Here is a 16,461-nt window from a genome sequence, read left to right on the forward strand (position 1 = left end):
AATTCTTTGCAGGCAGCATTCCAGAATACATTGTAATTAATAATAAGCAAAGCCTTAAGAAACAATAAATCAATTTTCTTTAAAAAAGTTTCTATAATTTCTTTGTGTTTACCACAAGGTCTTTTCATAAACAGTATTGGCATCATGAATAGATTTTAAATTGTTTAAAAACACTAGTTCTTCTAAGTTATTAATCTTTATATTAAACACTGAAATCAACATTCACACTCATGTAATGACCTAGAGCATCCAACAAACTCTCCACGCCCTGGAAGACTTTCACTTGAACTCATATAATTACTGGACTCAAGTGACTTTCTGGTACAAAAGCCTGACTCCAAAACTGGTATTCACACAAATATCTTTCATAAATTCATAACCACTCTGTTATCAAGATGAAGTAAAAACATAAAAGAGCTTCCACAATATCGGGGGGGGGGGTGCGTTCTGAGAAAAGTAATTATAAGAACATACTTTTCTAAAATTCTCAGGCTTTATCAGCCATCATGGATGGACCTAGAGACTCTCATACAGAGTGAAGTCAGAAAGAGAAAAACACATATCATATAATATCACTTATATATGGGATCTAGAAAAATGATACAGATGAATTTATTCACAGGGCAGAAAGAGAAGAGAGACACAGACATAGAGAAGAAACATATGGACACCAAGGGGGTAAAGGGAGGGTGGAATGAATTGGGAGATAGGGGCTGACATAAATTCACTATTGATACTATGTATGTAACAGTTCACTGATAAGAAAGGACTATGGGGCTTCCCAGGTGCCACTAGTGGTAAAGAATGTACCAGCCCATAAGAGATGAGGGTTCAACCCCTTGGCCAGGAAGATGCCTTTGAGTAGGAAATGGCAATGCACTCCAGTACTCTTGCCTGGAAAATTCCATGAACATAGGAAGGAGCCTGGCAGTCTACAGTCCATGGGGCTGAAAAGAATTGGATATGACTGAACAACTAAGTACATGCACACACACACAGGAACCCACTATAACAGCACAGGGGACCCTACTCAAAGCTCTGTGGCGACCTAAGTGGGAAGGGAATCCAAAAAAGAGGGCATATACATACATGCTAAGTCACTTCAGTCGTGTCTGACTCTGTGCAACCCCATAGACAGCAGCCCACCAGGCTCCCCTGTCCCTGGGTTTCTCCAGGCAAGAACAATGGAGTGGGTTGCCATTTCCTTCTCCAGTGCAGGAAAGTGAAAAGTGAAAGGGAAGTCGCTCAGTCGTGTCCGACTCTTAGCGACCCCAAGGACTGCAGCCCACCAGGCTCCTCCGTCCATGGGATTTTCCAGGCAAGAGTACTGGAGCGGGGTGCCATTGTTTCCTCCAATATACATATATATGTGTGTGCATATATATATATATATATATAGTATAGCTTACTCACTTTGCTGTACAGCAGAAACTAACACAACATTGTAAAGTAACTCTACTCCAATAAAAATTTTAAAAATAAAAGTATCAGGTTTTAACATTTCCAGTTATTCTGTCTTAGGCACTGATCATGTTACACGACCGTCTTCTAAGTGGGAGAAATCAATCTAAACCTTGAGATGTCCATTTTGCCACCAATCCAAAAGCACATCATGGTTGCCATTATCAGCTAAGGATTATATTTTCACCCTAACGTGCTAAAAGCTGGTTTCCTATTATACTGGGGTTAAAGAAGAACACTTTGGAAATCTAGAAAATAAGGAGGCTGGTTTAGATAAAATCTTTTCTGTTTTTAACACTGAGTCTATTATAACCACAGATACTATCACAACACACTAACAAAGTAATGCTCAAAATTCTCCAAGTGAGGCTTCAACAGTACGTGAACCAAGAACTTCAGATGCACAAGCTGGATTTAGAAAAGGCAGAGGAATCAGAGATCAAATTGTCAGCATCCGTTGGATCACAAAAAAGCAAGAAAGTTCCAGAAAACATCTATTTCTGCTTTATTGAATACACCAAAGCCTTTGACTGTGTGGATCACAACAAACTATGGAAAATTCTTAAAGAGATGGGAATACCAGAGCACCTGACCTGCCTCCTGAGAAAACTGTATGCAGGTCAGGAAGCAACAGTTAGAACTGGACATGGAACAACAGACTGGTTCCAAATTGGGAAAGGAGTACATCACCCTGCCTATTTAACTTTTATGAAGAGTACATCACACGAAATGCCGGGCTGGATGAAGCACAAGCTGGAATCAAGATTGCCAGGAGAAATATCAATAACCTCATATATGCAGATGACACCACCCTTATGGCAGAAAGAGAAGAGGAACTGAAGAGCCTCTTGATGAAATAGGAGAGTGAAAAAGCTGGCTTAAAACTCAACATTCAAAAAACTAAGATCACGGCATTTGGTCCCATCACTTCATGTCAAATAGATGGGAAAACAGTGGAAACAGCAACAGATTTTATTTTCTTGGGTTCAAAAATCACTGCAGATGGTGACTGCAGCCATGAAATTAAAAGATGCTTGCTCCTTAGAAGAAAAGCTTTGACCAACCTAGACAGCATATTAAAAAGCAGAGACATTACTTTGCCAACAAAGGTCCATCTAGTCAAAGCTATGGTTTTTCCAATAGTCATGTATGGATGTAAGAGTTGGACTATAAAGAAAGCTGAGGGCCAAAGAATTGATGCTCTTGAACTGTGGTGTTAGAGAAAACTCTTGAGAGTCCCTCAGACTGCAAGGAGATCAAATCAGTAAATCCTAAAGGAAATCAACACTGAATATTCATTGGAAAAACTGATGCTAAATGAAGCTGAAGCTCCAATACTTCAGCTACCTGATATGAAGAACTGACTCACTGGAAAAGACTCTGAGGTTGGGCAAGATTGAAGGCAGGAGGAGAAGGGGATGATGAGGATGAGATGGCTGGAAGGAATCATTGACTTGATGGACATGAGTTTGAGCAAGCTCTGGGAGCTGGTGATGGCAAGGAAAAGCCTGCCATGCTGCAGTCCTGGGGTTGCAAAGCGTCAGACACGACTGAGCAACTGAACTGAACTGAACCATTGCAACAAGCATCCTTAAATCAACAATGATAACAGTAAGAGCAGCAGGCAAAATTAACTCGACACAGTACCAGGAACTGCCTAATCATTTCTTATGTGCTAACTTATCTCAAGTTCCTAAGAATCCCATTCTATAAACAAGGACACTGAGGCACCAAGGTCACCAGCAAGTAAGTCATGAAGCCAGAATTCAGATGTCTATTTCCAAAGCCAAGTTCTTGAAACCAATATAAAAAACTGCCTCTACAACAAAATACTGAATGGCCTCCTGGAGTTCACAATAATAGGGTTTTGCTTCCTATCAATTTATACAATAATTAACCATAAACAGAGAGAGCTAAATAAACCACCCAAGGTCAATCACAAGCCATGACAACTCTGCCAAACTCAATACCACCAGGCCAGACCACAGGTGTGGGCCCACCCCCACACGGAATATGTACATTCTGAAATATACATATGCTTGCCTAATGTTGATTTTATTTTCAAATAAAACTTCTGTTTTAGTTGTATGCTGTCACTTTATTACTGATACTTTGGACTTTGAAAAGAAATACTCACATGAACATGTGATAATTAAGTCTTTACAAAACTGTACTAAATCAAATGGTAATCAGTTGGCTATCTCCCCCCATTCCATTGTTTTTCATTACAACTGCAGAGATGTTTATTTTCCTTTTTATATTGGAACAATTGCCAAGCGAAGAGGTAACAACTAACCTTGAAGTCTGTCTTAAAATAATTTCTGACATGATAAACCCTTAGGTATACCATGGGAGCATTTCTAAATTCCTATAGAATGAATAATCACTAAATTTAATCAATGACTCTATTCTGAAAGGGGCTAATTTTCCTAAATGAGACATGTATATAGCTTTTGTTTTATAATCAAGCAGCATTTTTTTTTCAGGTCTGTTCAATCAAATGTCCATTACAATATGATTCATAACACCTACAATATACTAGGTACTGACTAGAATTCTAGTTACCATAACGACCATGGTGGGGGAAAATATTATGTATCCTCTGTTCAGATCCAAAAAAAAAAAAAAAGCCAAGGGTGAAGGTGAGGGGGAAGAAAGTCCAACATTCACAAAAATATTATAATTTATAAGAATCAATGAAGTACAGATATATGTGTTATGAGCTCTTTTTAGGAAAAAAGCTATAAAACTCACAGCAAACTGGGTAAAGAAAATTCTAGAAAACATATGCCACAGGGCCATAATGTGTAATGCAAAGGTCTCAAATTGCTGATGGCATGCAGTGGTGCAGAGGCTTAAGAAGCGCCTTATATAGATAGATAGCTGCTGGGAAGCTGCTTACAGAGTATAGCATAGGGGCTACAGCTTGGTGCTCTGCGATGACAGGGAGAGAGGGGAAGGGGGCGGGGAGAAAGAAAGAGAGAAGGAGGGGAGATACACACACACACACACACACACACACAGTTGATTCACTGTGTTGCACAGCAAAACTAACACAATATTGTAAAGCAACTATGCCTCAATGAAAAATAAAATAAATGTCTTTGGTAAACTGGGGAGATACGGGTAAGCTGAGGTTTGCACAGTAGCCAATTTTGGTGGTGTCAACACTCCCACTATGGCTGATGCAAGGTCACATTGTACAGAGTGGAGAAAAGATGCTTGCAATTCGCTCTCACAAGCTGGAAAGAGCCAACTTGAGCACCCATGGGCTACAGGCCAAATTCAGCCCACAAACTTAGTCTGTTTGGCCAGGAAACTGTTGGCCCACAGAGTGCTTTTTCAAAATTCAAACAAATTGACAAGATTTAAAATTCAGGATTTTTTTTTTCCCCCTGAAAAATCAGATCTAGAGCTGCTTTCTAGAGAACAGAAGCCCTGGCAGTCGTAGGCCCACATTCCGACATGGCAGCAGAGGGCTGGCTAAGGCTGCGGCTGTCCTGTCCGTGCACACAACTGTCCCTTCACTTTGCCACCACCCCAACCAGGCCAGCGCCTCGCCTTCACTCCTTGCTGATACCAGCCTGGCCCGCCAGACTTCCAGCGCAGTCGGTAATCTCTAACTAAAGAGTATGAAAGGAGAGTTTTGCCTCCAGGTGTGTAATTCTGGTCAAATCCTCCTCAGTTTCTGCCTCTCTCAACACTAACCAATTTGACTAGACGATCTCTAGTTATGATCTCAGTCCAGCACTCTCTAAGTCACTGCATCTGAAATAATGAGAGTTATGCAGATCCCTCAGGAGAGGCTTTTGTGATCAACACATGACCAGCTCTAAACGTGCCCACCAAAGTGCACATAAAAATTCAAAATATTATGATGCATGCATGCTTGGTTGCTCAGTTGTGTCCAACTTTTTGTGACCCCATGGACTGTAGCCCACCAAGCTTCTCTGTCCATGGGATTTTCCAGCATGAATACTGGAGTGGGTCACCATGCCCTCTTCCAGGGGACCTTCCCAACCCAGGGATCAAACCTGAATCTCCTGCATTGGCAGGCAGATTCTTTTACCACTGAGCAAACTGGGAAGCCCAAAAATGTTACGAACTGGACATTAAATGTATTTTTATAACAATATATATTTGAGCTGCCCTCAAGAAGTAAGAATCTAGATAATGTTAGCTGCATCAGTTAAGAAATGATGTTTGTGAGCTATCTGTTACATCTAGGCTACAAGGATCTGTGAAGTTTTCAATGCTATACAACCAAGAGTCTCTCTTACAACCCCCAATCCATTTAGTGTCTGAGCTAAATGGACTGGGGATATAAGAGAGACTCTTGAAGTGCAAGTGAATTTCAAATTTCATTAGCTTTCTCTATCAACAGTATCAGCAAAAACAAACAGCAGTGTAACATACCTTAAACAAAAGATGGTATCAGCTTCAAAGAGTTTTAGACACAAGCAAAAAATTGAAAAAAAAAATCAACAGTCTAACTTCACATATGATTGTAGTAAGATGTGTTTAAATGATGCTCTACTCTCCCACATTCCACCTACGAAAAAGGTCACCTACAAAGAGCCTTAGTCCCCAAGTCTTAGACACCATCTCACAAGTTATGGAATCTTTGCGGGCTAAAGTGTAGCCCAAGCTCGACTGACAAACCACAAAGCGTTTCACCCTGCATTTCTATGTGTCCTGAGCTGGAGCTGGGTACCCACAGCAGTCTTAAATGAAACACACCCAGTTCTGACTTTTTGAGAGTGATCACAAATATCCATGACAAACACTATTTCCTAAACTTGCTGAGGGTCAATCTGAATTTTCCATGACCCTAGGCTGATGTGGGGAGCAGCAAGTCAGTTAGCTGAGAAGTGAGTTTAACTTAATTAAAAAGTACATGACAAACTTTAGAGACCTTTGCCATCCTATGCGGTGCCAGCAGTGTATTTGAGGATTTTCAAAAGTTGTAAATGATATCTCTTCTAAATATCAAGAGTTGATAGCACTTGTAAATATCAAGGGTCTGCTATACCTATTTCCTAAAACAGAATAAATACAAGATCCGAGTTTATATCTCATCTTTTAGGCCTGAAGCAAAGGAAAGGTCTAACAATAACCAGAAGATTGAAGATAAATACATGAGTTATGTTGGAAGGAGTGAAAATGCACCACCTATTTTCTCAGACTGGTAAAATGACTACTGCTCCCAGGACACTCCCTCACTCACTCATGGCTACAGTCATGTCTGACTCTTTGTGATCCCATGGACTATACACTCCATGGAATTCTCCAGGCCAGAATACTGGAATGAGGAGCCTTTCCCTTTTCCAGGGTATCTTCCCAACCCAGGGATCGAACCCAGGTCTCCCGCAATGCGGATGGATTCTTTACCAGCTGAACCACAAGGGAAGCCCAGGACAACCTAAGAAAAAGCCTGAGCTTCACACAGAATTGCCCCAATTCCCATGAGCCAGCATTCAGCCAAGGAAAGATCCAGTGCTTACGTATTATACTGAACATCAGTGTCAAGACACATGAATCCACCGTACTTTTTTCCTCTACTTGTATTGCTTTGTTTCAAAATATTTATTCTCATGGTGTTGAAGTTATTTCTCTTAAGTTTAACCAATTTCAAACATTTTTAGCAACTGAATCTCAATGTTTAAAACACATAAAAAAAAGTAAGTCCTGAGATATTTTAACATTTTACTTTGGATGGAAAACGACAGAGCTCTTGGTTATTTTAATGAGACTGCAGGTTTTATCGGGTCACAGTTTGAACACCACACTAGGTTAAAACACGAAAACAAAAAACTTATTTGCTGTCTTGAAGGCACAGAAAAGATCACACCTTAGTAAAAGGAAGGTGCTTGAAAAAGCTGACACTGTCAACTGGATCACTGTTCTTTGGCAAAAAGGAAACTGGTTCATAAGGAAGCATTATTAACTCTTAAATATGTTATCAAGATGCTTCCTGAAAGGTAGGGATGGAGAAAAGAAAGAAAAGTAGAAGCAAGAATAAGTTCCCCAAAGTGGCCAGAAAAGGGCTGGATTCATGACCACCCATGTGCCATCATTAATCCATCATGCACAGGTAGCTCCATGCTGGTTTCCAACCCACGGACCAAACCATGCTGGATGCAGCTGTCTGTCTGCTCCCCTAAGAAATGGAGACTTGTCATTCCGTGAGGAACTGTGGCCAAGCGCCTTTCCTGGTATAAGCTCTCCAAAGAAGCAATTTGAAACCCGAATGTCTAAAACAATCACTTGAAGACATTTCCCTTCAAGAAAAAGACAACCAAAAATAAAAGAAAGGAAAATTTATTCTTTACCTGTCTCCCACATGATTTTCATAACAGTACAGGACTTTAATATGTTAAGGTCACTTTTCATGCTTACTCTGAAGAAGGGTTTTTATATCGGTTGTTTGCTTTTTTAAGGAAAATTCAACCAATATGGCAAAACTGCACAAAATGTGTAATAAAAACATAATGGGAAATTCAGTCAACATTTGCTGAAAGTCAAATAATAGAACATTATTACCCTATACATCTATTGAACATTTTTCTCCTAGGGAAATATATAATTCCTTTTTATTGTACCAGCAAACATTCCAGGATCAGTTATTACTTAGTAGACTGAAGTCAGATGCCTGAATATAGACTTAAAAATGAAGTCAATAATCTAATAACATAAAAGTCTCCCCCTCAAACTAATAAGAAATATTGTCAGCATATAGGTTCTTCTCTGGATAACACTATATGAGGTTTTCTTCAAATACTCCTTTGCAGGAATTCAAGTTCATATCACTTTTCTAACTGTGCACATGTAAAGTGGCACAAATACCTGATAAAAGTTAAGCACTTCTTTCAGAAACTGATGATGCCATATACTTAACAAAATAGGCTTCCAGAAGAGTCTTTCTCCCTGACAGATCAGTTGGTAAAGAATCCGCCTGCAATGCAGGAAACCCGGGTTCAATTCCTGGGTCGGAAGGATCTGCTGGAGAAGGGACAGGCTACCCCAACTCCAGTATTCTTGGGGCTTCCCTTGTGGCTCAGCTGGTAAAGAATCCATCCGCAATGCAGGAGACCTGGGTTCAGTCCCTGGGTTGGGAAGATTCCCTGGAGAATGGAAAGGCTACCCAGTCCAGAGTGACTTTCACTTTCACTTTTTCACAAACACAGCAACAAAATAAAGACTTGAAATCTTATAGAGTAAAAAAGCATGTTTTTAAAGATGACTAAAGGAAACACATAAAATAATCATATTCTTAGGCCAATTTCTTTCCCAATTTGCAGTAATGATCAATACAGAAATATTCCTAAATATAAGTATTATTTTTGAAAGTCATATAAATTAATTATATTTTCTTGGCAAAAACACTTAAAAGAATTTCCAGTTCAATAAAAGGCTGATGTTTTTTCCCTTTATGAGCTATTCTCACTCATGACTCTGGAACTCAGGTATACCATAACATTATCAGAAGTATAGAAAATTGACCACTAATTGAGTACCAACTTTCAATTCAATTGAGAGAACAAGGTCAATAGAAACAATCTTCCAATTTCAGCAAAACCAAGCCCTGTAGTATTAATTATACCGTCAATAAGTGAAAGTGAAAATCACTCAGTCATGTCCCACTCTTTGTGACAACATGAGTGGTATCACATTAAAGCTACATGGACTGTAGCTTGCCAGGCTCCTCTGTCTATGGAATTCTCTAGACAAGAATAATGGAGGGGGTAGCCATTCCTTTCTTCAGGGGATCTTCCCAACTCAGGGATTGAGCCCAGGTCTCCCGCATTACAAGCAGATTCTTTACAGTCTGAGCCACCAGGGAAGCCCATACCTTCAATGTGCTACCATCATTCTAAAAAAGTCCGTGACTTTAGATTTAAAAGTTGTTGTTGTTGTTGTTTTAATGGTATTACACATTGCTATGAAAGATATAAGGCAGGTTTCTGATATACAAGCCATATTCAACTAATGATCAATCTATGTGTTCAAAGGCATACAATCAACTAACTGATCCATGTTAGAGCAAATTTGCATCTTCTATGTTTCAAAAGTTACTAGCTAGACATTTCTTCTACTGTAAGCAATTTACTAAATTCTAATAATAACAGTAATCATACCACCTATTAAATACTTACTAGAACCTCTGTACTATACTAACTGTTCCTGTTTCACATGTCTTATTTCACTTAATCTTCACAACAGCCTCAAGGAATTGAAGAGGGAGAGGGAGAATCTGGAGTCAGACCCTGCCTGGGTTTGAATCATGTTTCTCTTACTTCCCAGCTGTGGAGCTTTATTCCTCCTTTTCCAGAGGGGCTTTCCTGTTGGCTCAGCGGTAACGAATTGGCCTGCAATGCAGAAGACCTGCAGAAGATGCGGGTTTGATCCCTGGAGAAGGAAACAGCAACCCGCTCCAGAATTCTTGCCTGGAAAACCCCATGGACAGAGGGGAGCCTGGTGGGTTACAGTCCTTGAGGCTTCAAAGGGTCAGACTGAGTGACTAAACAACTATGACTCAGATAAAACAAGGCAGAGCCCAGTCATTTCCCAAGAACAAACTGTTACAGGAAGCCAAAAAGAATGAAATACAAGATTTCCTATGGGAAAAGTTGACAGTTTAAAATGCATGGGGAAAGGGGTCTTTAGAAAAGGACAACTATAACCAACCAATAGTAGCATCAAATGAAGCTAGGCGACTTAGTAGCTCAGTCATGTCTGACTCTTTGTGACTCCATGGACTCCAGGCTCCTCCATCCGTGAAATTTTCCAGGCAAGAGTACTGGAGTGGGTTGCCATTCCCTTCTCCAAGGAATCTTTCTGATCCAGGAATGGATCAAAAATTACTATCTTTTTGATAGTAATTTGTCAATAAACATCAAAATCCTTCAAAATATAAATAACCTTTAGTTTGAAACTGCTAACAGTTCTTAAAGTGAGGCTGATGGACCCCTAGAGTCCCTGTCAGTTCAGTACAGTTGCTCAGTCGTGTCCGACTCTGCAACCCCATGAATCGCAGCATGCCAGGCCTCCCTGTCCACCACCAACTCCTGGAGTCTACTCAAACTCATGTCCGTCGAGTCGGTGATGCCATCCAGCCATCTCATCCTCTGTCGTCCCCTTCTCCTCCTGCCCCCAATCCCTCCCAGCATCAGGGTCTTTCCAATGAGTCAACTCTTCGCATGAGGTGGCCAAAGTATGGGAGTTTCAGCTTCAACATCAGTCCTTCCAAAGAACACCCAGGACTGATCTCCTTTAGGATGGACTGGTTTGATCTCCTTGCAGTCCAAGGGACTCTCAAGGGTCTTCTCCAACACCACAGTTCAAACGCATCAATTCTTCGGCGCTCAGCCTTCTTCACAATCCAACTCTCACATCCATACATGACCACAGGAAAAACCATAGCCTTGACTAGGTGGACCTTTGTTGACAAAGTAATGTCTCTGCTTTTCAATATGCTGTCTAGGTTGGTCATAACTTTCCTCCCAAGGAGTAAGCATCTTTTAATTTCATGGCTGCAGTCACCATCTGCAGTGATTTTGGAGCCCAAAAAAATAAAGTCTGACACTGTTTCCCCATCTATTTGCCATGAAGTGATGGGACCAGATGCCATGATCTTCGTTTTCTGAATGTTGAGCTTTAAGCCAGCTTTTTCACTCTCCTCTTTCACTTTCATCAAGAGGCTCTTTAGTTCCTCTTCACTTTCTGCCATAAGGGTGGTGTTATCTACATATCTGAGGTTATTGATATTTCTCCCAGCAATCTTGATTCCAGCTTGTGCTTCTTCCAGCCCAGCATTTCTCATGATGTACTCTGCATATAAGTTAAATAAGCAGGGTGACACTATACAGTCTTGACTTACTCCTTTTCCTATTTGGAACCAGTCTGTTGTTCCATGTCCAGTTCTAACTGTTGCTTCCTGACCTACATTAGTTTGAAACTGCTGCTGCTGCTGTTGCAAGTCGCTTCAGTCGTGTCTGACTCTGTGCGACCCCATAGACGGCAGCCCACCAGGCTCCCCCGTCCCTGAGATTCTCCAGGCAAGAACACTGGAGTGGGTTGCCATTTCCTTCTCCAATGCATGGAAGTGAAATGTGAAAGTGAAGTTGCTCAGTCATGTCAACTGCTACCGGTTGTTAAAGTGAGGCTGATGGACCCCTAGAGTCCCTGAGACTCTCTCAAAGGTCTACAAGGTCAAAATTATTTTTACAGAAACAATAAGACTTGACTTGCTTTTTCTTCTGTGTGACATTCAAACTGATGGTGCAAAAAGAATGGTGGCCCAAACTGCCAGCTCCTGAGCACAAACCAAGGCTGCACACAACTGGCCTAGGAGTCTCATGCTTGCAGGAAGAAAGCAAGCCAGTTTCACATAAGAATATCCTAAGATTCACCTATTAATTTTATTAAATCTCAACTCTAGATACACATTCTCTTAACATTCTGCATAACTAAATAAGAGGTAAACCCAAAGCACGTCTACTGCATGTTGAACCATGATGACTATCTGAAGGGAAAGCATTTGTATGACTGTTTCAGAGCTGAACTCTGGGTGCCCTTTCCATGGAACACCATTTTTTCTTGGATGAATGATGAACAAACTATGATTATTCACATTTGGGTATCTGGCAGACATTTTCTCAAAAATAAACAACATGAGCCTGTCACTTCAAGAGAAACAACCAATAGTATCTGTTGTCAATGAAAAAATTGAGCTTTCAAGTGGAAAATCAAATATTGGAAAACTCTGCATCCATCACCGTAAGTGTTACAGCTTCAAATCCTACAGACTTTTCTGATGAAATCAGTGGGGATATAAACAAATGTGATTGTTTTAGATGCTGTGTAATGAAAGGTGACAACATTTAGATTTGCATAACTCACAACCAATATTTTGCAAATGAACAATGCGTGATGATAAGAACTATGCATGGGTGAAAGAAAGATCCACTCAAAGTTCAAGACTGGCCAAAAAGTTCTATATATGGTTTCACTTTCCACATTGCAATTAACTTCTAAGAAAAATACCACTTGTTGGGTACTATGTAGTAACAAAAATACTTTTCCAACTACATTTTTGTCTAAGGCCAGAATTTCTTCATATTCTTTAATCAAGATAGCATATCACAAGTTGAATGCCGAAGCAGACCGATCTTGTTTCTGTTAAGACAGGTAGTAAAGAGATTTGCAAAAGTGCGAAACAAGGCCATTTTTCTCACTAGCTTTTTGAAATTATGGTTATTAATCTTTAAAATAAATAAGCAATTTTTTAAATTTCTTAGGTTTAATTTACATTTTGGTAAATATCAACAGATAAATCCCATGTAAACAAAAGTTTTCTGGGGTCCTGAGTACTTTTCTAGAGTTTGAAGAGACCAAAAGTTTGAAAACTGATGATATTGTCGTTCTCAATTCCTGAGATTCTAAAGTATTAATAGGAAAACAAGCAGACTTGGCATGATATGAATACAGAAATAATATCAGAAAATTAGAAAAACAAAACTCTTGATGTCCAGCAAGTACATCTAGAATGTGGATATTATTAGTTATTTGAAATAAATTATAAGGACTTTTTAAAGATGAGAAATGCTTACAATATGTTAAATGAGAAAAAACAGGACCTATAAACTATATTAGCAAAGAAAGTATTGCACAGAAAAAAAAGACTAGAAATATTTTTAAAATATATTAACAGAAGTTTTCAGAGCTGAAAGATTATGGATATTTTAAAATTTTCTTTACTGAGCATGTACTGCTTTTAAAATCAGCAAAGTAAAAATTTTCAGCAATTTTAAAAAGCATTTCAGTACTTTATTTTCAGAATTCAACTTAGGTGAACATCACACAAAAAAATTATTGCTGCTGTTATTAATATCAAAAATAATTAAGGTGGCTTAGTATACAACTCTGAACTGAAAGTCATGAAACCTGTATTCTAGACACTTTTGAGCCATCCAATATCTCCAGGCTTTTTGACAAGCCACTTAACTTCTTTGAACCACCAGAAATTATCTCTGAGGTCCTTACTTGATTAATCCTCAGGTAAAATGAACTGTCAAACCTAAAGGCTGTTCAAGTCCTTTGCATCCAACATCTAAAGTAAAACAGTGCTATAATGCAAACTGAGGCCAACTCTCAAATTACACACTGTACGGAATTCCTACCCAAGCTGCTCTTCAATTCCTTCTGCAGATTGGTAGTACAGCTCTCTCAATAAACTTTCCAGTAAAAGAAGAGTTAGTTATACCCTAAATGGTATTTGAAAGAAGCAAAAATATTTGGAGATACATATCGGATGCCATATCTCAAAAAAGGCATATGAGAATAGGCAAGATACATGGTGCCCCAAAGGAATGGGAGTCTTTCGTAAGTGTACTTCATTAATGCACACATGTAGAATCTAGAAAAATGGTACTGATGAACCTATTTGCAGGGCAGGAAGAGAGACGCAGACATAGAGAACAGACTTGTAGTCACAGGGAGGGGAATGAGAGGGTGGGGTGAATTGAGAGAGTAGCGCTGACATAGACACTATCCTGTGTAAGACAGATAGCTAGTGGGAAGCTGCTGTATAACGCAGGGAGCCCAACCCAGTGCTCACTGAGGAATAGGGGGGTAGGATGGGGGAGGGGTGGGAGAGAGGCTATACATACACACATATAGCTGATTTATGTTTTTATACAGCAAAAACACACTGTAAAGCAAGTACATTCCAATTAAAAAAAAAGACATAAAACCTTAATAAAAGTAAGAAGAGGTTACCTCTAATGGAGAGAAGGTATTTGCTATGGAAAAAAAAGGAAAAGAATGAAGCAGAAAGAGAAGAGAGGAAAAGAGAGAAGCAAAAATACAGTGCTAATATAAGTACATAATGAGAGCAGAATTATCTAAGTGCATGATGTATCTTGAAATTGCCCAGAAAAATCTATTCCCTGACCAGCCTTCACCCATTCTAACTCAGTCAATTTTGTTACTTGCTAGCAAATCTGATAAAAATCCTAAAGACTATAACAGGATAAATTAAATCTGGATAATACTCAAACGAGATCCCTTCATATTACAGGTTAGGAAAACTGAGTCTTTCAAGGAAAAAACTGAGTCATAAAAGACCTTAAATTTGTACATTACTAACACCAATTATCCAATAATCTCTCTGTTAGAAAACACTTCTTGATGATGTCAAAGACAAGGAAGCTCATGGTGTTCAGTGCCACAGAGTAAAATGGAATAAATTTGGATTTGGCTTTAAAACAGAATAACAGTAAACAAACACTCTATACTTTAAACATGGGACAAGTACCCTTCTGGTCCTGGATTGGTTCTTTGTGTAATGTCAGGGCCTCAGTTTATACATCTTTAAAATGAGGAAATCTATAGCATATAGTTGCTAAAGTCCTTTCTTAGAAAGTTGGATAAGCCTAAAAATCTTTGGAAAAAAGACATGTGCAGGGAGAAGGGAAGGATGAAATACACCTGGCATGTGTATCCAATGTTGTTGTTACTGTTCAGTCGCTCAGTCATGTCCGACTCTTTTCAACCCCACGGACTGCAGCACACCAGGCTTCCCTGTTCTTCACCATCTCCTGGAACTTGCTCAAACTCATGTCCATTAAATTGGTGATGCCATTCAACCATCTCGTCCTCTGTTATCTCCTCTCTTGTCCTCTGCCATCCCCCATCTGTGCATCCATATGGTTGCTTGATGCAACAGTAGAATCCGTAGGGTACCAGTCTCTGACTGGCTTGGAACACTTGAGGTCACTTTGTTGCAGCAGAGAGCCACAGTCAACCAGAAGAGTCCCCTTTAGGCTTGTACTCTCCTTTGTTTCAAGAGGCCAATTAAAAGTGTCCTCCATTTTCATCTTTTGAATCTACAATTCGTATTTCCACTTTGAGAGAGCCCTGCCACCTGTCATTCATTCCTAGAATCTGCCAATTAGCCACTAGACATTAATGCAAGGAGGCTTCCCTGGTGGATCAAGGGTGAAGAATCTGCCTGCCAATGCAGGAGATACAGTTCGATCCCTGGGAGGGGAAGATCCACTGGAGAAGGAAATAACAACCCACTCAAGTACTCTTGCCTGGAGAATTCCATGGACAGAGGAGCCTGGCAGGCTACATAGTCCATGGGGTTGCAAAGAGTAGGACACGACTTAGCAATTAAACAATAATAACAAATTTATGCAGCACCTATTTATGTGCACCCATCAACTAGCAAAAACCAAGTTTTCAACCAACATTTGTTGATTTGAACTTAATTGCATGGCCTTGGAAGGCTGCCTGGGATTCATCCATTAAGACTCTCCTATAAGGCTGGTCAAAGAAGAAACCTTTTTGAATCCCTGATCTCCTAACAACTGACACTCGTGTTCCTCCCCAGTTATGTGTGACACGTGGTTCCTAAGCACTGGCTGGGCTGCCAGGCACAGCTGCTGCAGGCAAAAGGGCTCTGTGGGGGCGAGATGGGCACTTACCTGGGGAACCTCTGCTTCAGCTTCCTCAGGCTCTGCCTGGTAGGCGGCACAGACACTAGGCACTGGGCTATCTCGTCGTACTGGGCTTTGGTCAGTATCATGCTGGGCCAGGGACAGGGAGATGACAAGGGAAAGTAAAGAGAACACCCTTGTCTCGAGCAGGCTTGCTGTTGACAAACGAGGGTGCGTACACAGCAGCACAGCGCTGTGTCTCCGACTTCCTGGCCCCCTAAGCTCCTGCACCCCTGGGTGCACAAGCCTAGACTTCACCAGGCACCTCCGCGGCGGGAGGCGGGCTGTAGACAGACTGCCCTTTCTTGGCTTTCTGAGCAGCCGCAGTAGGCCCAGCCGAAGGCAGCTAGCCGCCATGTCAGTTAAGGGCAAGCCAACCAGGAAGTAACGGCCGCAGGCAGAGGTGGGGCCTAAGTCTCCAAGGGGAGGTCCCTGGGCATGGCCCACCTGAGATTAACGCGGGAGGCTCTTGGCTTTAATGCCTTCCCTGTTGCCA

At 40.5% G+C, this 16,461-nt stretch overlaps 1 protein-coding gene across 4 annotated transcripts in view; it reads right to left on the reverse strand.

The window, feature by feature from the left end:
* Positions 1–16,256, reverse strand: part of C10H15orf41 (chromosome 10 C15orf41 homolog) — a 232,961-nt gene extending 216,705 nt beyond the window's left edge. For 3 of the 4 annotated variants that reach the window (XM_005685467.3, XM_013966954.2, XM_018054491.1), the window contains exon 1: positions 15,954–16,256. In XM_005685467.3, coding sequence (XP_005685524.1) covers positions 15,954–16,054 — 101 coding nt within the window. In that variant the 5' untranslated portion in view covers positions 16,055–16,256. The remainder of the gene's footprint in view (positions 1–15,953) is intronic. The other variant, XM_013966957.2, reaches the window with a different exon arrangement.

The sequence above is a fragment of the Capra hircus genome, chromosome 10 (genome assembly GCF_001704415.2).
Source record: "Capra hircus breed San Clemente chromosome 10, ASM170441v1, whole genome shotgun sequence".
Classification (NCBI taxonomy): domain Eukaryota; kingdom Metazoa; phylum Chordata; class Mammalia; order Artiodactyla; family Bovidae; genus Capra; species Capra hircus.